The 22,146-nt window shown below is 37.5% G+C and overlaps 3 protein-coding genes across 4 annotated transcripts; all 3 read left to right on the top strand.

Annotated features, from left to right (window-relative positions):
• Positions 1-456: 456 nt before the first annotated feature.
• On the top strand, positions 457-9,600 carry LOC114759027 (protein CLT1, chloroplastic-like). Its single transcript, XM_028948125.1, has 10 exons — positions 457-1,188; positions 2,215-2,360; positions 3,324-3,361; positions 4,127-4,242; positions 4,872-4,971; positions 5,063-5,098; positions 5,360-5,410; positions 5,516-5,639; positions 6,231-6,356; positions 8,802-9,600. The coding sequence occupies exons 1-10, from the start codon at positions 716-718 to the stop codon at positions 8,969-8,971; spliced, it is 1,380 nt and encodes a 459-aa protein (XP_028803958.1). The 5' UTR covers positions 457-715; the 3' UTR covers positions 8,972-9,600.
• Positions 9,601-12,661: 3,061 nt separating this feature from the next.
• Positions 12,662-17,044, top strand: LOC114759047 (rhodanese-like/PpiC domain-containing protein 12, chloroplastic). The gene is made up of 8 exons (XM_028948149.1): positions 12,662-12,922; positions 13,451-13,576; positions 13,804-13,895; positions 14,877-14,977; positions 15,095-15,205; positions 15,624-15,732; positions 16,404-16,454; positions 16,645-17,044. Exons 1-8 carry the CDS (start codon positions 12,691-12,693, stop codon positions 16,723-16,725), a joined length of 903 nt encoding a protein of 300 aa, XP_028803982.1. The 5' UTR covers positions 12,662-12,690; the 3' UTR covers positions 16,726-17,044.
• Positions 17,045-19,467: 2,423 nt separating this feature from the next.
• On the top strand, positions 19,468-20,935 carry LOC114759048 (uncharacterized). 2 transcript variants are annotated; one of them, XM_028948151.1, is made up of 2 exons: positions 19,468-20,213; positions 20,525-20,935. In XM_028948151.1, exons 1-2 carry the CDS (start codon positions 19,535-19,537, stop codon positions 20,551-20,553), a joined length of 708 nt encoding a protein of 235 aa, XP_028803984.1. In that variant the 5' UTR covers positions 19,468-19,534; the 3' UTR covers positions 20,554-20,935. The 2 variants fall into 2 exon arrangements, with proteins under 2 accessions (XP_028803984.1, XP_028803983.1); XM_028948150.1 differs by having other exon boundaries at positions 19,468-20,288.
• The last annotated feature ends 1,211 nt before the right edge of the window (positions 20,936-22,146 follow it).

The raw sequence follows: 22,146 nt of genomic DNA, 5'->3' as shown, positions 1-22,146 counted from the left end.
AATTTGAGTAGATTAAGGAAATAAGCTAAGCTAGTTATTTGCAATAAATAAGAGTTATTTTTCCTAGAATATTCCTGCTAATCAAATTTGTTGGCTCGAACTACTATTATTAGAATGACCATATTAGAAAAAAATCGATAAATATGAGAGAAAAAATAGATTAAGGTATTATATTTAGGACCAAAATAAAAGTTAAACGTGGTATTATATAAAGAACCGGAGGTACTATTAGCTAAAACTTCCATTTAATTGAACTATTAATATGTGTAATTAGTATAAAGACTACTTTACACTAAAAAAATATTAAAAACAAAATGAATTAAAATTTTATATTTAAAAATAAGTTGAAAGTTAAATTAACTCTTATTACAAGTATCATTATTAAATAATAATAACTCCACTCAAAATGGCGATCAAAAATCCAGATGCGAAGTCCCAATTTGCGTTGTTGTTCTTCATGTTCGTTCATATGCTTTAATTATAATAATATTATAACGTGACAGATCCATCCGAACGGAAGCATAAACTACAAAGTGGCTTTGTCAGAGTCGCCTTGGCGCACCCAGTTGTGTTCCATAACTTCTTCATCAGAAGCTCTCAGTGGTCTGATGGTTAATTCCTCCATGTGAGCCTTAATCTCTTGCGCTGCTCGTCCCTAATTGCTATCGTGTATGCCGCCATTTCTCTGCGCACCGTAGCCGGTGAAATTGGAGTTATGACGTCATTTCCCGGGAGGATGGCTGCTGTTGCCGGCGGTGCTGCCTCGTCAAGCGGTCATGTCCGGCTCCTGCAGTCGATGAGGCTTGCTGGTGGTTGTGACGTTCGGTTTAGTTATGCAGTTCAGCGTTCTGGAATCGTGTTGCGATCTTCACGGAGGCGTTCGAGAATTTGGATGGTGGAGGCGTCGGGGCCAGCTGGCGGGTGGGAGAGATCTGATGACTTCAGGGAGCGTGAAAAGGCGAGACCCTGCGGGTACGCGATTGGAGATGTTGCGGCGGACGGCGGGGGTGACGGTGATGGGATTGTAGCGGTGGTAAACGACCGGAGAAGGGTGAATCGAACTGCTCAGGTGGTGTTCGCCGCCGTGATGACGGTGGTGATGGGAGTCGGAAACAGGGTGCTGTATAAGCTCGCTTTGGTACCCCTCAAACACTATCCGTTCTTCCTTGCTCAGCTTGCCACGGTCGGGTACTTGCCGCTGCCCTCCACCATTCTTTGATTATGAACAATAATTACTGTTTAAATTTTGTAATTCCATACGCATTAACCATTTGCGGCGAATTATATGTGTTTATTTTATTCCAAGAGATTAAATTAAGGCTAAAGTATATTTTTTATCTTTTAATTCAAGGTTTCAGTTTAGTCTTTCAATTTTAAAAAATATTTTTAGTCCTTTAACTCTAACGTTGTTAGTCTTAAATGGTGATTTTTTGTAATAATCATAATTGTTTTAAAAAGTAAACTTAATATTATAGTATTTGGTAATGTTTTATCAATATTCAAGAGTTTAATATCATCGGTTAGAGGACTAAAAATTTACTTTTTAAAGTTAAGAGACTAAAATAAAACCTTATGTAAAGTTAAAGAATTAAAAATATATTTTAACCATAAATTAAATTAACAAACATAGTTTTTTAGCCGAAGCTAACACTTAGAATTGAGTTATAACTTTTGAATAACAAAAGTAAGTAAAATATTTAAATAAGGATTAAAGCGTAATTATTTATTTATTTACTCTCCACTATTCATTGAATCGTGGTTGTGGGATAACAATTTAGAACCGTCGGTTTTTATATTGATATTTTCTAGGACTCTGGGTTCAAGCGACGGTTTGTTGCCGGGCCCTACTCCCGATGTGTCCGAGCAGTATCTGCATTCTATGGTTCATCTAATCCCAGCAATGCTATCTACTTTGTCTTCCCTGGTTCACCTTTTAGTCCACTAAATTAAACAGCAACTAAACATTTACCGCAATGGGAAACAATAATGTCATTGTAATGGGGCGCCTATGAATTCAGAAAATATACTCCATGATCATTCCACCACATTATGTTGCATTTTCTGCTATGCCTTCTATTTCTTTAATGCTATCCTTTTACTTCGGGGAATAAGCTGCTTGCATTTTTTTTTTTTTTTGGAACGGCGAGAATGACAAAATGTAGACGTCTACAAGAGTTAATGTAACCAAATCTAATCAGATATTCTTTGTTTCAGATACCTAGTTGTGTACTTCTCTATTTTGTATTTTCGGTACCGTGCGGGCATTGTTACTGATGAAATGTTGTCTACGCCAAAAGCACCATTTATTGCTGTTGGTCTCTTGGAGGCTCTAGGTGCTGCCGCAGGAATGGCAGCAGGAAGTAATATTCTTATCCCAACCCCAAATTTTAGGAAGTTTATTTTATTTTAAGGGTAAAGGGACACCCTGATCTTATATAATATATATGGTGCATCCAATATCTAATTTTTATTGATAGTGTATCCAGCACCCTGAAGATTAGGGCGGTGGATGTAACTGAGGAAAACATTGGGGTGATGGATGCAATGGGAAAATAATATTAGGGTATTGGATGCACTATAAGATTGGAATGTTGGATGCACTTGAGAAATAAGATTAGAGTGCTGGATGCACATTTACCCTTGCTTTAATTATGTATCTTTTTAGAAGTCTGCTTTGATTTTGGGCTATCTTGTGTGTAATGCTAGTTCTGTCATCATCTCCGCATGCAGATATTTTTCCTTATAGGTTTTGTTTTCTGGGTCTGATTAGTTGATCTTGTCTGCGCAGGTTGATCATACTTGGTTGGTCAACTTAGAAGTTAGAACTATTTACAGCACATCCTTATATTTTGAGTTAATAAACTCAGACAGTAACCCCCATGTCAGAACATGACTAGTTAGTTAATATAATGATCTTCTGACAGCTTAAGAATTGCAATAGCAGATAATGCACATCATAAAACTTCAAAAGTAAAATACAACTTTCAATCTCTTTTTTTGAATGTTTTTATGGGCTTTGATTGAGCTGATTTCAACTGTCCTGAATCAATTAAGCTTGACTTAATTCTGAGTGTAGCAAGCTGTAGTTCATTCAATGATCTGCTTTATTACTTCTGCATTTTCCTGTAACTCTAATTTAAGATGCATTTGTTGGCGGGAATAAACAATTGGTATATATCATTGATAGTCATGCCTTTCTTTTTTGATAGATATTTAGATACTAATATCATTGAGCTGTACAGTTCTTCGCTTTTCCTTAGGGGGAAAAGAAAAATAATGTCTGAATTTCATCTAATTATGTGTTCTTCTCTCTGTTGTGTCAGCAATTCTCTCTGGAGCTTCAATTCCAATTTTATCTCAGGTAAGAAGCATTGGTAGTCTATTACCTCTATGGGGTTTACTATTAATCCCAATTATTACTGCAATAGAATCATTGTGGTAGAAGAAGGAAACTTTGTTTTTGACAACTGATTGAACTAGGTGGTTTCTGTATCGACACTCATTATTTATTTTCTAGATATTGCATATGAATTAAAACTACATAAAATTATGAGATAATCATCTAAATAAAAAACTAGATATCTTGCAAGATATAACTATTTGAAAAGGGGAAAAATCAGAATCAGCTGCTCAAGATATTATTTGTCTTTACAGAGGAAGGATCAGCTGTATAGGTAGCTGAAACGGCCGATTCTCCAGCTAATTGAAATGGAAAAGTAGATGTAACTACTCCCTTTTTTTAATTCAATTAAGAATTTTTTTTTTGAATTAAGAATTAAAGGGATTGCTCATTCTAAGGGAGGTACCTAATAATTAAAGCATGCACAGGGACATGTAATCTACTTGATGACTGATCTGGTTGTTCCATGTTTTAAAGGACCTGAAAAAATTGTGGTAGAAACTAGAAAGGATGCATAATGATCTAATCCAGGATCTGTCTCAGTTGGCCGAAAGTTGAAACTTTGACGCATAAAATTTATTGTTTTCATACAAAGAAAAAAGTTTACACTTTCATTTTGACCAAAGTCTGGGTCTTTGCATCTAGTATCTCATCTTTACATGACATGCTTAAATTTAATGTAGAAGTTAAAGTGTGTATAATTAATTTAATCAACTTCCCTTGCAGAGCTTTCTTGTATGGCAAATTCTTCTGTCTAAAATTTTTCTCGGAAGAAGATATAGAGTCAACCAACTACTTGGATGCTTTCTTGTAGCTGTTGGTGTAATCATTTCTGTGGCAAGGTCAGGGAATGTAAATGTGTCAGATTGTGTTGGCTCAGTTTTTCTGCATAAAGAAGGATAAGGCACTGTTGAATTTTGTATTTGCAAAGGATAAGAATAATATGTACAATCATGTCAGCAAACTAATTTGAATGACTTTCTTGAATTTTTATTGATGGTTTTAATATTTTAGAGATTTTTTGGTCAGATTGCTTTGAAGGTATAAAGTTGCTTTCTTCTATATGCGAGTTTGAAGAAACTTTATTCTGAAACTCCTGATAGCTCTAAAATTTTACTGTTGAATTTCACGCTGAACAACAAAGCAAATTTTCTTTTTTTGGTGGCATGTTATACTCCTAAACCCTCTTAGTGACTTCAACTAGTAATTTACATTATTCCTTGATCATTGTCAAAATGAAGCCTGAAAAGGCAGGGTCTTAGACTGGTATACTTTCATTCTAAGGTGTAGCGAAAGACTTACGAAATTGTCATTTTAGATTTCATCAATGATGCGGTAACAGCTAATATGTTGCTGTTTTGTCGACTGTTAAATCTGAACTATAGACCAGTGGTTGCTGGCATGAACGATGTGACTTTCATGTTTATTCTTTCTACGAGCTGATCTTTTGCCTTTGTTTTACTTATTTTAGTGGCTCGGGTGCTGGAAATTCATTGAAGGAAGGTGGTATATTCTGGAGTGCTTTGATGATACTTTCATTTCTATTCCAAGCGGCAGATACTGTCCTGAAGGTTGATGTCTTCCTTGATAGCCGTTGGTTTTAGCATTTAATTTCAAACTTTGTTTCTCTATGGTAACAAGGGGCATCTTCATTATTTCTAGGAAGTTATCTTTCGGGATGCGGCCCAGAAACTGAAGGTGTGTGCAGTAGATAAGTATTTTAATCCTCATATTTTTGCAAATTACGATTTTCAAATGCTATGACGTGTGGCATTTGACTGCTTAAATTAATCAATATCAATTCTGGTGCACTAAGAAACATGGTCTCTCTCATACTGATGCAAATTATGTAACCTTGCTAACTATTTCATATTTTTCTATTTTATAAAGAGATGGTAATTTACTTTTTTCGTTTAGAAGGCAGTCATATACTAAATAATATTTAATGTTATCTAACAGGGACGTTCCTTGGATCTGTTTGTTGTCAGTTCTTTTGGATCAGTGTTCCAAGTGAGTATCCTACAATATGTTGTAAATTAATTCGGTGTGCATCTTTTAAATTCCCCTCATTTACGTTATAGGACCCCTAACTGCATAAGCGTATAATTAATGCAGACACTGTTTTTATGCCTTCTCCTGCCCTTCTTATCAAAATTATGGGGTGTTCCCTTCAATCAACTACCAAACTACCTTAGAGATGGGGCAGCCTGCTTTCTGAATGTTGGTACATTAACGGAAGGTAAGCTATTTTTAACTTTTTATATTGTCATTTCTCTTTGATGGCGCTCATCAGAATTGTCTTTGCACTAGGGAAATGTTGGTTGTCTCGCTTGGTGTCAAAAGCATATAATTTACAATCCTTTGTTTTTGGCATTATATGCCCTCCAGTGGCAGGGGCAAGATTTCTTTACATGTGAAGCTATGCAGAAAATCAAAGTGTGAGAACCAATACCGTATAGTTTCATAACCATAACCATAACCATAACCATAATCCAACCAGGGAGAGAGTTAGAAATTTACTGGTGGAAAATATTGTTAGTCTAGTTAATATTTCTAGCATAGTTGAACATGTGAGTTTATTTAAACAGGTTATAGGATAGTCAGGATGGCATTTCTAGTTTCATGGTCTTAAAACTTGGGTGTTTATTGTTAGTAATAGCTTATGAAATTCCAGCTTCAGTTGTAGAACTTCTAGAAATAAATTTAAAATTATCTCCTGGATCAGATGCTTTGGAATTAAGTTTTTCTTTTATCATTTATGCGATTCTTATAATGGAAAAGATGCAAATTTAGTAGTTTTTCATGCTGCACTAACATTATCTGGTTTCAGGATGTGATGGTGCCCCATTGCTTCCCTTGCTGTTCATTATTGCTAACATTGGTTTCAATATCTCATTGCTTCATCTTCTCAAGATCTCTTCGGCTGTGGTATCTTGTCTTGCCGCCACCCTTTGCGGTATGTGATTTATTTCAGTGAGGTATACTTATGAAGAATTTAATAACGAGACCTGCTTAGATTGGTGGCCTGATTTTTGTTTTTGTTTTTGTTTTTTTTGTTTTGTTTTTTTTTTTTGAGATCTATAATTGGTGTTTGGTGAATATTTTGTTTTAATGAATTTGGAGTATTGATGATTAACCTATGGGAATGGGTGGCTGGTGGTAAGGATATTGGCTGCTGATATGCTTTTCCCCCCTTAAAACAAAGATTAAAAGAGGAAAGAATAGTTCTACGAGGTAATGGCAATATGCTTTTCTCTGGAGATTTTTGTTGGCAAGAAGTGCTATTTTGGGTTTTAAGGATGTGGAGGAAGAGTCACATTGGATTCTTGTGTGGCAGTAAAAGGCAACTCATTAAGGAATATAAAAGCATATAACCTGAAAATTTTTACAAAAATACATCGTTAGGATTCTATGCGATTATGGCCAGTAAGGTTGTTTATATGATCAATGAGACAGACTATGTGGCTGAAAATGATATCACTAACCATAAATTGAATCATGATTTGCACGTGATATATTGTAATAGTTTTGTTTTTTCCCCTTTTGTTGAAGATGCTTAAGCTAAAAGAGTAAGTAGTAATAAATATTTTCTACATTTGGATAATCGGCGGTTTGAGTATTCATATTGAAATTCTGTTCCTCACGCTACGTGAATGAATTCTTTTGCGTGGGAATTCTGAGGAAATAGAAGACCGTATTATGCTCCTGCAGTGGCAGCCTAAACAAACTACAAAAGAGAAGCTTTTTATACTTTTTGTTTACCTAGCTGCTTGGAATTATAAACAAAGTTGGTAAAATTTGATGGCAGGTGGGTTTTGTTTTTAAGATGACTTAAATGATATGATGAAACTTAATCTGATTCAGTTCAATTTAACCTCACTGACTCAAAATGCCTTACTCCAACTGGCCTGGTAATCTAGTGAAAGGGTCCGACCTAATTAAATGATTAACAATGATTAGTCTACATCTCTTAAAGCTAATAATACATTTTGCAACAATCTTTTGATTGGTTGCTTGGAGCGTTGTACTGAGTCTGTTTAGAGTATGGATACCAAGTTAGTCTATATAAGCCAGTCTTCTTGTCTTCTATGAGTTAGATATAACCAGAGAATTTGAATGATGATGCTTTTCTGAATCCAGTAACTTGTTCCCAAAATAAAAATTGCTAATCCTCCTGTATCATGACTCTTTTGTAAGATCCATGATTTAGTTAAATTAATATTCACTAGATCTTTCAGTTTTTTTAATATAAAATTGCAGCGCTTGATCCAGTCATATGGAAGTAGTAACCTATTTCCTGGTATATGACCCTCTGGAATGTTAGAATAATCGAATATTGTATGGCAAACTGATTGAGAATATATGTCCCTAGTTGGTGATCTATTTTCCTAGCTCTTGAATTGATAGACCGCAAATTTCTCCACCAAAACTTTCATTGTAAATACCAATAGCAGTTGTTTCAGGTTGTCTGACACTTCCTCGAGCAAGTTCTTGGTTTAAGTCTTGCGAATGGAGAAAATTGCCGCAGGAGAGCTTTATACCAATGTGTTTTGACCTGATATAACCTGGATCAGTCAAGATTTAGTTAAACTTTCGAAAACTAATTGGTATAGGTATATCCCAAAGGGAAAAAGCTTTTCACTGTAAATTTACAAGGGTCTAATGATAATATGGGCAAGTTGTTAGGCTGATTGGGAACTATTCTTTGTTCTTTATCGGAGGTTATCTAGAGTACTTTAAGGAAAAATTATGAATAAATGAAAAGTGGATAGACTGTTTGGCAGGATTTATAGATGCATGAAAAGACTTTTTAATAGGTGCAAGGAATTTCTCTTGCCGTCCTTTCTTAATGATATTCTGTTTCCACTTTCTTTGGCTAGAATACCTTTGTGATCTCGACCATCTAATTTGCCCTCCGGATATGTGGCAATAGTTGAAATCATTAATAGAACATAATGAACGTATTCATGAGATTTCACTAAATTTAAGGTTTCAAGTTAAAGTGACTTTTGACATGGTATTAGATCCCCCGTATCTGAATAGTCGAGAGTTTGATTCTTGTCACACATCTTGAGAAAAAAGGCATGTTAAAGATTACTATAAAGTATAAGATATTGGTGGATATGCTATATAAGGATGTGTGTGTGTGTGTATGTATACTGATTACAGACGCACCCACTAAGAGTGACGTGGGAGCCACTGAGCCAGAGTCTTGCCCCCAGATATTTTTACACCCCAACCTATCTCATCCAATCTTGATAGCAACTACAGAAATTGCATATATAGCAACTATTCATGAGTCTTAATTTGAATTGGCCATAGGTTTCACTTTTTTTTTTACCCTGCTATGAAAGCGTTCATGAAGAAGACCTAACTGATGGAACTTTATTGTGTGTGGCAGTTCCGATATCTATCTACATCTTCACTCTGCCATTGCCATACGTTGGCGTTGCCTCCTCTCTCCCAGCAGGCTTCATTGCAGGTGCTGTCATTCTGGTCCTGGGCTTGCTGATTTATGCTTGGATCCCTCCCAATGGTTCCTCTTCTCCCACCGAATCAGATTCCACCTAGAGCTAAGCATGGTACAAGAATCAAATTGATTCAGCTCTGCTTTTCTGTAGTGGTCATTTGAGGCGGAAAAGGGAAAATAGTTATTCTTATAGTTTTTAGTTCATTATATTTCTGTTTGCATGTTCTGTGAAGGGAAATAAATATGGGATTATTGCCCCAAAAAGGAAAAAAGGGGATTGAAGCCCTGTTAGGTTTCACCTAAAATGGTTTCGGGGATTTTTTTTTTTTTTCCCTTGGAAAAGGCTGGCCCATGCAGAGAGAGAGAAGGCTTTGTTTAATCTAACTTCACTGAAAATCAAAATGAGGTGGAACATGGTTAGAGAAAGTCCTAGATCAGTTTTGTGTGAATCAGCAAAAGGGATTAGGATTCTCTTAACTTGCTCAGTAAATTGATAGAGTTGATTCACAGTAAAGAGGGTGTTGGTTGAGATGCTGAGATCTGATTCTTTGGCTTTCATACTTTATCTGCGCTTAATATTTTTGTCATAGGGTTCTCTGTATAAGATGATCTAATGTTTTGTTCCCAGAAGAAGAAAGGGAAATTGTGGTAGTGATGGCCAATTTTTTGCGCCGGCACAATTAATTTTTTAGTAGTTTACAATATAATTATTCTTGTAGTAGATTAAAAAGTGGAGTCTTAATTATTTTTTGGAAATTTATGCTTTTAAATGAAACTTAGAAATCTATTTCATTTACAAACAATTTGAATGAATTTTTTGACCCAAAAAAAAAAACCATTTGATTTATTTCACTACTTTTTCATGTTCCGTTAAGGACATAAGATAGAAGTGACCTATATTAAAAATGGGAAGAAATTTTCACTTAAAAAAAGCGGGAGAAATTTACTAGAATTAATTGTTTGACAAATTTTTTTAAATCTAGTTTCGCATAAAATTCACAGTAAAAGGAAAACTTTATAATTATAACTGTCGTGGCCGGGTTAAGCAGATTGGTCGATTTCTCTCAGAATTTTAATGCATTTTCTTTTTTTCAAAGTTGAGTCTTAAGGGCTTATTACTTATGAGTTAAGGGTCTGTTTGGCTGGGCTTCTAAGGAGCTTATAAGTAGCTTAAAATCAGCATAAGCCCGATTGGTGTTAAGCTCCTGTTTGGTTGGGCTTGGAAAAAAAAGTAGCTTATGGAATTTAAGCCACTGAACGCACGATCTGGCCCAAGCTGATTTTTGTGGCTTATTGAATCAGATAAGCTCTTATTTTTTTACCGTTGAGCTCTTCCTGTCGGCCAGTCTTCGTTTTCCTTCCTAAGTCTTCTTTTCTTTTCTTCTTCGCGTCTACTCTCCCTTCTGCCCGACCCCAAGCCCTCATCCTGCCTCCTCCGTCCCGTCGTCGTCGGAGCCACCGAGAGTTGCCGTGAGGTCTGTCGCGTCTCCTCCGTGAGGTCTGGGTGTGGCTTCGAGTGACCGAGAGTCCTTCACGCGAGCTGCCTCCCCTCATCCTCCGTCGCGTCGTAGCCAGAACCACCGAGACTTGGTTGCCGTCAGCTCCGTCGCGTCCCCTCGGTGACAGGAAGCAAGTTGGCTTTGGCTTTGAGTGACCGAGAGGCTGGTCGTTCATCACGCGAGTCCACCCTGTCGGATTGCTCTGATTTGTGTGAGGTTGGCCGATTGGTCGATTGGTTTGATTTGTGTGAGGTTGGCTGATTTGTGTTGATACTATTAATCAAAGCATGTAGAGTTGTTTGTTTGTTGATCTGTTGTGAGCTGATAGATAGACTGAAATCGAGCATGAGCCTGTCTGAATGTTTTCTTCTTGGCCTGGTTTTGTGCTGTGTTTCAGCGATCAGTGAATTTTTGTGATGAATGCTTGACGTTTGTTGATTTTTAGATCTGAGTTTTGGGCTAAACCTGGCATAGATTGTAATTGCTCGCTGTAAACGCGTGTTGTAGGAGACAGGAGGAATGAGCCATATTCTTCCAAAAGAAATCTGAGTCCCAAATTACATTCGATATCAATTAATGTTGTCAAATGGTGCACTTCTTATTAGTTTATGATAAGTTTTCTTTTAATTCACACATCAATAAAACATTTTTAACCAATTCAAGTAATTTGACCTAAGTATTCTCTTTTTATTTTTGCCTTCAATTATTATCCATTATCTTCTTATTAATTGGATTCTCAAGGGTGAAGGATATTTTAGGAAAAAATTATTGATTACTCTTATACGTTTATAAATTCTACTTCATCATTATATTATCTCTATTCAATTTTTTCCTTCTTTCACTTTATATTTAAAATAATTTTTTAGATTTCTCTAAATTTTAAAAATTTAATTCACTTATTCGTATTATATTTTAATTCCATTGTATTATGTGAAATTATTTTTTTCCTATTTTTTACTATTTATTAAAACTCATACCCATTTTGATTATTTTACAACCAAACTTACTTTTACTCAACCATAATCCAAACAGCTTTTTACCAATCTCACTTTTGCAAACGGGTTTTTCTGAACTCCAATCCAAACACAATTCAGCTTATCCAATTTAGCTTATATCCCACTTCACTTATCCATAAGCTGCTTTTCCAATAAGCAGCTTTTCCAATTGCTCATCCAAACGGGCACTAAGTCTCATAGCTCAATGCAGTGTTATATAAATCGATAAGCTCACACACTTGTATGAACTATTTTCATATACAATAATTTTAGTTGATAATAAATCCATATACTTCTTCCAATGAGACTCAATTTAAACAATTTCTAGAACAGGAGTTTTTTTTTAAGGGTAAGAGTTCATTTGCTTAATAAACATGTTATAATCTGCCATATACGAGTGTCAAAATTCTTAGGTGGTTAGCGGTTACGGTACATTAAAATTCAACAACTCAACTTTTCGATGTTTTTGTTTTTTTTAATGTATATCTATATATAAATTCAAAGAAATATATTTAAAAATTAATAATTTTGTGATTTTCGATTGACAAAAAAACCTTCTAATTAATTCCAACATATTAATAAAAACAACTAAAAATACTAAATTTGTCATAAAATTTAATTAATTGTTGATATATTTTTCTGGTCCTATTTATAAATTAGAGAGAAAAGATTTACTTCAGTTTTATTTATGAGTCATTTCATTAATATTTTAATATGAATATATTCTTTTGTCTTTTATTTATTATAATGTAGATAATTAATTTTTTTAAAAGTATATATATTAAATAAGGGTAAAATTGAATATTTGTTATATTTTAAAAAAGAGTTAATACAGTTTAAATTTTTTTATCTATATAAAATATGTTAAAAATGTCCTATAAATAGAATAAAAAAGTATATTGTTTGATCAGAAATATTGTCATTAAATACAGAAAAGAGTTTTATTCCACTAATTTAACTTTAATTTCATTGTAAGGATATTTGGATAAAAACAAAACTATAATTTTAAAAATACTTTTATAATATATACAATAAATATGTGAAATAATTTATTTCAGAAAAAATACAAAGTGATTTTGGGGTTCTCCAAACACCCCACAGTTGATTTGAAATATCAGTGAAACTGTAGAAGGAGAATTATGAAGATTTCTTGAAAGAAGAGGAGGTTTAATTATCAAAAGTTTAATTGCAAGTAATCATTTACTTTTCACGAGCAATTAAATTTCTGACCCCTGATTGTCATTCTCCCAAACTGTTAAACGCTGTCAAACGACGGTGCTGTGCATCGTGCCTCCATTACGCGATTTTGATTCACTCTGTGCAACCATGCTAAGAGCTTCACATTTTCCAATGAAAGCGTCTCCAGCTCTCAGTGCTTTGAGGCTATCTCTGATTCCCGCTCTCTCCTGCTCTTCTTCTTCCAATCTTCGCGCCTTCACTTGTTCCCCATCTCTCAAGGTTTCCTCTCATAGATTTCAAATTCCTTTGCACCCTCTTTCTTCCTTCAATTTCTACCAACTACTTCCTCCAGCGGGGTTGTCACGCCCCCAAGTAGCAGGTACCAATCCTTCGAATTCTCTGGAATTACTTCATGATTTCGTTTCTGATTATTGGTGGGATTTGCATATTGGTTTAATCTTTCCCCCCAATCCATTTTCTGCTTGTTGGGACTTTTTCAATCTGATTCTAAGCGTATAATTTTGGGGTGTACTTTTTTATGAACAGCATGAAAAATGAAGCTATTTTGTTTTCTGAGAAATTGTTATCGTCATTACGGTGATACAATTTTTGAACTGATAATTAATCATATGCTGCGAGAGGGCATGCAGAGCGTGAATGTGAAGTGTTTACAGTTACTCTTTCATATTTTCATGGAGTCGGATAAACTCTGTTGGCCGTTGATGGCGGCCGTAATTGGCTGCCACTAAAACTTTATTCTTTTTTTTTTTTTTTTGATACAACAGAAAAGAAGTAAAACTGTATTTCACCTACATATATTTAAAACGCTCTGGGACATATCTTGGGACAAGGCTTACATGGTATTCATACTTTCCAATGATGAATTTCCAAATGTACACTCTGTCAGCCTTGTGCAGCAGCAGCAGCAGCAGCAACAATGGTGATGGTGCTAGGGAGATCCTGGTGCAACATTTGCTTGTCAATGAAGATGACCAGAAGCTGCTATTGGATCTTCAGCAGAGAATCTCATCAGGTAAGGATTTATTTTGCCACGTCTGTGGAAATCATAATTCTATCAAACTATTTAACGTTCCCGATTGAGTGTGTTAAAATCTGACAGATGGTTGTTTATACAAAACAAATTAGCGAACTTTTTGTTCAGTGAATGTATAGGTTATAAATTTGAAAGATACACTTTGGAAGAAATTTTTCTGCTGTTTAACTTTGTAGTTCTTTGCTACTATATCTGTACAACTTCAGGTGAAGACTTGAGTGATCTCGCGGTAGAATACTCAATATGCCCATCCAAAGATGAAGGAGGAATGCTTGGGTGGGTGAGAAAGGGGGAGATGGTAAGTTAATCAGATAGCACTTCGTTAAAATCAATTCAAATTAAGAGTGACGAGATCCGAAATATTTGCTAGTTAACTCATTTTACTAGAAGAAACAAGAATATATAGGTCTAACTTTAACAGTTTACACAACATGCTTACGGAATTTCATCGTTGTTCTCTTTGCCTTCTCGGTCCCACAATCTATGATATTCTAAAATATATAAAACAAAATATATAAAATGAATGTATTGCTTAACATCCGGGCACCTTGTCACTCAGATAACGAGCATCAAGAATAACAAATTTTAGAACTGATGTTCTTGAATGTTTTTATCTGCTCAATATTTTCTGATAAAATTTAATAACAGGTCGATAACTTTTACTCAGTAGCTGAGCTTAGCATTTCAGTTCTGTTTCATTTCATTAGATGGTGCTTGTAGAGGTGAAGCGCATTTTTTTGCCAAATGCTGAACAGTATGCTTATGAGCTGACTTTGGCAGAAATAGCGTCGTTCCTCTTCATTGCAAAGAGTCTTAGATGAGCTAAACTATTCATTTTAGTTCTATCAATATTCTTTTCGCTGCTGAAAATTCGTACTGCTAATGATGCAAAAGGAAGTTTTCTGGTTGACCTTTGAATTAGAGAGCACTGTGAGGTCACATTACCTTTCTTATCAGACATCTTTTATCTGATGTTTTGATTGATGTAAATTATATATGGCATGCTCTGGCATTACTGTTTACCTACTATGCTGCTTCTGAATCCTTTTTGCCTTGAAAGACTCTTAAAACTGAATTTTGTGCTATAAAAATGGATTGTTCGTGTATATTGGGTAAAAGTGGTTATCATTTCTTGACATTTGATTCTTTAGATAATAGAAGCTGTTGTGTTCATCTGGTGCTCAAGCAAAAAACTAAAAATTTATTTCGCCATCTAAGCCAATGATCATTTCTTTTATAATGGGTGTTGAACATATGTATGATGGTGATATTATGACAGGTTCCTGAATTTGAGGACGCTGCGTTTAATGCACCTTTAAACAAAGTTGTAAGGTGTAAAACAAAATTTGGATGGCACCTTCTTCAAGTTTTATCTGAAAGGTATGTTCAACATCGAGCCTATATTTCGACATTGGATATTCAACTGGTGATTAATGTCTGGATGTGTAGTCTCTCAGTCAGTATCATGTATTTTTTTATTTGCTGATTTTCCCATAGGGAAGAAACTGTTCTTCAAGACATTCAGCCTGACATGCTTCATGCGAAAATTCAAGATCCCAACTTTATGGAGGAGGCACAATTGATTGATGTTCGAGAGCCTGAGGAAGTGTATGGTTTTATTTCATTCAACTCTAACTGGTGTTAGGAATCATTAAAATATGTGATGTTATGATTGCGTTTGTTTTACATGTGTAAACAAGATTAAATTGAGTGAAGGAGTGATGATATTAAAGCGATAAGGTGGAGGCAGTAAGTTTCATTAAGAGAAGAAAGTAGAAAGTTGATGTACTCTTTTTGCCAAAGCATTGAGAGCATTGCCACATTAAAGCCTTTTTTAAGCATCCCATGGAAAACAGAGTGGTAGTCTACTCCTATTTGTCTGTGAGATATTCATGTAGAGGCTCTTCCACTGTTTTGTCTATTTTTCTCTTTAGTTTTCTTGATGTCCTCCTCTCAGGTTGTTCTATTTACATGAACAGCTTATTTATGTTTTTCTACCACTTCTTGGTATATTCCTTTTATACAGGGAGAAAGCACGTCTGCCAGGTTTTAAGGTTCTTCCCCTCCGACAATTTGGAAATTGGGGACCTGATATTAGTAGCACATTTGACCCTAACAAGGATACATATGTCTTGGTGAGTACAACCTACCTATCTTAAGATGTTGGTGTTTCACAAGAGGAACCTAGGAAACCAGCCTTGTAGTACTTTTGTTTTTGGTTCTTTAAATTCAATTTCCAATTTAAAATTGAACCAAATATATTGTACTGTTCTTTTGTCGATGAGATATTTTACTTTCTTTAAATTAAATATTGTTTTCTTAATTTTGAGAAAAACTGGGGACGGATTTTTTTGGTGGGGGGGGGGGGACTTTCTTTGATTTATTTAGTATATATCACAATACCAATACCTGTACCTGCACAAGTACTAATGCTTGTGCCCATGGCACTGAATTAACGTGTTGTCTAAAGGATTGGTTAGAATATGAATTTCTATAGGTTTGGTTAGAATATGAATTTCTATAGGTTTTTCTCTCCATTTGTTTATTGCAAGCCAGGTATCGGCCATTTTCCATGTCGTTTGCCAGTTGATAGTTCCTCATCTGATTACATTGTATTTTCATTTATATCTAAGTTCGATTCACTTTATACTGAATTTATATTCATTGAATGTTTTGACTAAAAGGTGCTTGACTGCTTATCAATAGCATCCTGCAATCCAAAATTTTGGCAGTCTCTAACAAATCTGTGTTTCATTGCACAATTCTATTTGTCAATGTGTTCAGTAACTAGATTTTGAAAATGCAGTGTCATCATGGCGTGCGGTCCTTGCAAGTTGCCAAGTGGTTGCAGTCACAGGTACAATGCCAAGTTTTGGTTTCGTTTAAGGTTTTCATCATGTTTCCAAGCAAGGCTATTGTGTTTTCTGTTAATTATCAATTTTCTGTTGCTTTTCATTATTGCTGTTGTTAATGTGAACTTTTAATGAATGCACTACTGGACTGAAATTCCACTTCTTTTTCTGATTGTGTTGATGTTTCTGTATTAGGGATTTAGAAGAGTATACAATGTATCTGGGGGAATCCATGCATATGCTATGAAGGTTGATCCATCAGTCCCAACTTACTAGTGCATTTTGTTTTCCTTCCCCGGACGTCTTCATACAATAGATTTCTGCGTGCATGATGTTCCATGTTTCTATACATGATAGTGCGATTTTGTTGGGAGAGAGGGTCGTTAGTGTAGGTTATTTTTGGGATTTCAAACGAGTATTTGAGGCAAGTAGTGGACTTTGGAGTACGAGGCTGTAATTTTCATGTAGTCTACATTGTTTATTCTTATTTACTGGCCCCGTTGATTTCTGTTACATTTGAAGTCCAGGCATTTTACAAGTGCTTATAAATATTTTAGTTGATTATACTGCTAAGGCCTAAGAGCCAGTGAAAGTATATGTGGTTAATATAGAAATAATTATTAATTATTGATAGATAGATTTTAGGAGATTAGAGCAGATTTAATTCATTCCGATTATCTCTCCCTATCCCGAATATCTCTCTCGGTGTAATCTCTCTATATTTCCCAGATTCTCTTCTGCTGTATATATACTATGTATTGTGTACATGATTGATATAGAAGATATGAATTTCACCGAATAAGCTTCATGGTATTAGAGCCCCACTGGTTCTGGTCGCGTCGTTCTCGACCGTGTCCCCTGTTCGACTGTTCCCTGTAATCGACTACGTCCAGGTCGATGGATTCCACCATGTCTTCTTCCACGTCCGACCCACCCCGTGTCGAGCATTATTCTGGATCGACTACCAATGGCGACTCATCTCCCATGGTGATCGTCTCGGAAAAACTCACGGATAGCAACTACCGTGAATGGGCGCAGGCTGTACGCTTGGCGATCGGCGGTCGTGGAAAGTTGGGTTATATCACAGGTGAGTCAAAACCTCCGTCTGACCCTGCGTCTCCCGATATGACCAAGTGGGTCACCGAAAACTCTATGGTATCCTCATGGTTGATCAATGCCATGTCTTCCCATCTCAAACGGAGCTTCATGTATCTGCCGTCAGCTAAAGATATTTGGGACGCTGTGCGAGATTCGTACTCTGATGGTGAAGACCTCTCCCGTATGTATGCACTCAAAACCAGGACTTGGCATCTTAAACAAGGCACTCGGCATGTTACCGAGTATTGGCTTGAGCTTGTCGCGTTGTGGCAAGAACTGGATTTACTCGCTACTGAGGAATGGTCTTCCTCTGTCGATGCGGCGCGTTACAGACATAATGTTGAGAAGGAGCGGGTATTTCAATTCCTCGCGGGTCTCAATTCAGAATTCGATGATGTCCGTAGCCGTATCTTGAGCCGTCAATCCCTGCCGTCTACTCGTGAAGCCTTCTCTGAGGTCTGCAGGGAAGCCTCTCGACGTCAAGTGATGCTGCCTGAGCCTATTCCTTCCCTCCCGATGTCAAGTGACATCAAAGCATTTGACTCCTCTGCCTTGGTTAGTAAGGCAACCGGTTCGGCACCTCCATCCACCAAGCCCAAGGTCGTTTGTGATCACTGTAAGAAATCTGGTCACACACGTGATCGTTGCTGGGATCTTCACGGCAAGCCTCCTGATTGGAAGTCTTGTAAAGGGAAACCTCGCGGTTATCATGTCTCCCAGGAGCCACATACGGCGTCCACTGATTCTTCCGCTGCTCTTACCGCCCAGTTCACTCAGTTACTTGACTTACTAAAGGGACTTTCACCCCAACCACAGGCTGCTTCTCTTGTTGCTTCTGCCTCTGTTGCCAGTAAAGGTAATGGTCCGTTTACTCTTTATTCTTCGTTTCCCTCTACCAAGTGGATCGTTGACACAGGCGCTACTGATCATATGACCTCTGATGCCCGTATGTTTGTCACTTATTTCCCTTGTGCTGGTCATGAGAAGATTACAACAGCTAATGGCACCGGCTCTACTGTTGCTGGGAAGGGCACAGTTCATATTTCTGATTCACTCCAACTTGAATCTTGTAGAGATATGATATGATTTGATATGTAAATATTATGTAATTATGATTAGGATTTGATAGGATATGATATTATCATAATGAGCCATTAATGCAGAGGCTCCTCTCACTTGTATATATATGTGTATATTCTGATCAATGAAATACAAGAGAATTATTCTCCATATTATTCCATTCCCTACATGGTATCAGAGCGTGGGAATTTTCTTTCTGGGTGTTAATTTTCGGTTGCTACAGTACCAAAATTATTGTGTGAGCTCGTGACCCTCTTCCCGACGCTTCCCTTGGTGCCACCGCCCTGCACTGTTCACTCGGCGTCCGTATAGTGTCCGTACAGTCCGTACGCTCTGCACTGGTCATCGACTTTCCGGCGCTATGCAGTGTTCACTCGGCGTCCGTACAGTGTCCGTACGCTCTGCACTATTCATCGGCTTCCGTACGGTCCGTACGGTTATTACTTTCTAGCGTTCTGTTTCGTTTCTGGCGCATCTCCGGCACACTGTTTGTGCAATTCAGTTCTGTTTGCAGCTCCCTGTGTAGCTGTTGGCCTTTTCACTGCTTTGGTATTCATTAGGTAATCCAGGTATTGTGCTTTGTGTTCCTGTGTAACACTCTTTCGCATTCCCTTTGGTTAGTGCACTTCATCTATGGCGGAAATTAAATCTGTCTCAGAGCTTGTCCCAACTATTACTAAAGTTACTGATCACAAGTTGACTTGGGTAAATTATTTGGATTGGAGTAAAACCATTCGCCTCTATCTGCGGAGCATTGAGAAGGAAGACCATCTGACTGATGATCCTCCAACAACTGATTCCAAAAAGACCTGGTTGCGGGATGATGCACGGCTATTTCCAGATCCGTAATTCCATTGACAGTGAGATTATTCCCTCTATTAATCACTGTGAATTGGTTAAGGAACTAATGGATTATTTAGATTTTTTGTATTCAGGAAAAGGAAATATCTCTCGTGTTTACGAGGTCTGCAAAGCTTTCTATCGTTCTGAAAAACAGGATCGTCCTCTCAAAGCCTACTTTATGGACTTTAAAAGGATGTATGAAGAACTGAATGTGTTAATGCCTCTTACTGCTGACTTGAAGGTTCAGCATAAGCAACGGGAGCAAATGGCTATTATGAGCTTTCTTACTGGTCTCCCACCTGAGTACGACACAGTTCGGTCTCAAATCTTATCCGGATCTGAAATTTCTGACCTTCAAGATGTGTTTTCCAGAGTAATGAGAGCTGAGAATCTCTTGCCACCAGCTGCTAGTATTCCTACAAGTGCCTTGCTCAGTAAGGGCACCTATGAGACTCGTAGTCCCATTGATAACCGCGGGGGGCCTACCCGTGGTGGTTCGAAGCAAGGGGGAGCCCCTTCTGACTCCAGTGGGGTAGTGTGTTATTACTGCAAAGAACCGGGGCATACAAAACGCACATGTAGAAAACTTCAGAATAAACAGCAACGGAATAACTCTGCCCACGTGGCTACACAAGCCAGTGCCCACGTGGCTACACAAGCCAGTGACACAGTCACGATTTCTGCTGCTGAGTATGCCCAGTTAAAATCTACTACACCGTCTGTGAGTGCCGCAGCTACAACAGGTAATAATGCTACTGCCCTTGCTTCTTCTTCCTCAAAGTGGATCATAGATTCTGGGGCTACTGATCATATGACAGGTAACAGCCATCTCTTCTCCTCTTATAATGCTTTTGCCAATCCGTCAAGTGTTTCCATCGCTGATGGTTCCCAGTCTCAAGTTCTCGGTTTTGGCACTGTTAATCCCACACCCTCTATCCGTTTGTCATCTGTGCTAAATGTTCCTAAACTTGCTTTTAATCTCCTATCTCCCAGTAAACTCACCCGTCAACTAAACTGTTGGGTCTCACTTTTTCCTTCTCATTGCTTGATACAGGATCTTTTGACGAGGCGGATTATTGGTAGAGGTTATGAATCTGGCGGGCACTATATACTGGATGATCGGGTGTCTCATGCGGTAGCTTGCGCTAGCAGTCATTCTCCCTTTGAAGTTCATTGTCGATTGGGTCATTTGTCTCTATCTTCTCTTAAGAAAGTTTATCCTCAATTTCAGCATTTGTCGTCTTTAGATTGTGAGTCATGTCAGTTTGCCAAGCATCATCGTCTTCCTTTAGTGTCTCGTGTCAATAAATGGGTTTCATCCCCTTTTGAGTTAGTCCATTCTGATGTTTGGGGTCCTTGTCCTGTAGAGTCCAAAGCAGGGTTTAAATACTTTGTTACATTTGTTGATGATTATTCCCGGACAACTTGGTTATATTTAATGAAACATCGTTCTGAATTGTTTTCCATTTTTGTGCCTTTTGTGCTGAGATTAAAACTCAATTTAATGTTTCTATTCGCACCTTACGAAGTGATAATGCTAAAGAATATCTCTCTGCTTCGTTCCAATCTTACATGCTTCAAAATGGTATACTTCATCAGTCGTCTTGTGTCGATACACCAGCTCAAAATGGTGTTGCAGAAAGAAAAAATCGCCACCTACTTGAGGTGGCCCGTGCACTTTTGTTTCAAATGCAGGTTCCTAAACCATTTTGGGCTGACGCGGTCTCCACTGCCTGCTTCCTTATTAATCGAATGCCTTCCTCTGTTCTTGATGGTAACTCTCCTTTTTCTACCCTCTTTCCTTCTAAGCCTTTGTTCCCTATTGCTCCTAAGATATTTGGGTGTGTCTGTTTTGTGCGGGATGTACGTCCATCTATTTCAAAGTTAGACCCCAAGTCGCTTAAATGTGTCTTCCTTGGATACTCTCGGGTCCAAAAAGGTTATCGTTGTTTCTCACCTACTCTCAATCATTATTTAGTATCTGCAGATGTCACCTTTCAGGAGTCCACACCATATTTCTCGCATTCTTCCCCACCTGCTCCACCTGCGGAGGAGGATGACCTTCTAATATACTCTGTCACCTCACCATCACTGTCGTCGCAAGCACCCGCTCCCGCACTCGTTCAACCATTTGATCGTGTGTATACACGACGGTCAAAGGAGATTACTACCGCCACGCCAGCTTCTATTCCTCCCTGGTCCGCCTCGCCCTCAGATCCTGAGTTGAGCAACACTGAACCTCGTTCTGACCCTAATCCTGAGACACCTCCTGTTCCAGACCCGGATGCCTCTCTTGATCTACCCATTGCCCTTCGCAAAGGTAAACGTACTTGTGCCCATCCTATTTCGTCCTTTGTTTCATATGACCGCTTGTCTCCTGTGTCCAGTTCCTTTGTTGCCTCCCTAGATACTATCTCTGTGCCCAGAACTATTCGTGAAGCCTTGGCCCACTCAGGTTGGCGTGCTGCAATGGAAGAGGAGATGGCGGCCCTTGATCGGGCTGGTACATGGACCCTGGTCGATTTACCGGCGGGTAAAAAGGCCATTGGATGTAAATGGGTGTTCACTCCGAAAACTAAGGCTGACGGCACACTTGACCGCCTTAAGGCTCGCCTTGTGGCTAAAGGTTATGCACAAACCTATGGCATTGACTATTCCGAAACCTTTTCTCCTGTT

Source organism: Neltuma alba, unplaced genomic scaffold, assembly GCF_004799145.2.
Source record: "Neltuma alba isolate B1F8T4 unplaced genomic scaffold, ASM479914v2 tig00010783_pilon, whole genome shotgun sequence".
Taxonomy (NCBI): Eukaryota; Viridiplantae; Streptophyta; class Magnoliopsida; order Fabales; family Fabaceae; genus Neltuma; species Neltuma alba.
Note: the sequence above shows the minus strand (reverse complement) of the source record. Positions and strands in the feature narration are given on the sequence as shown.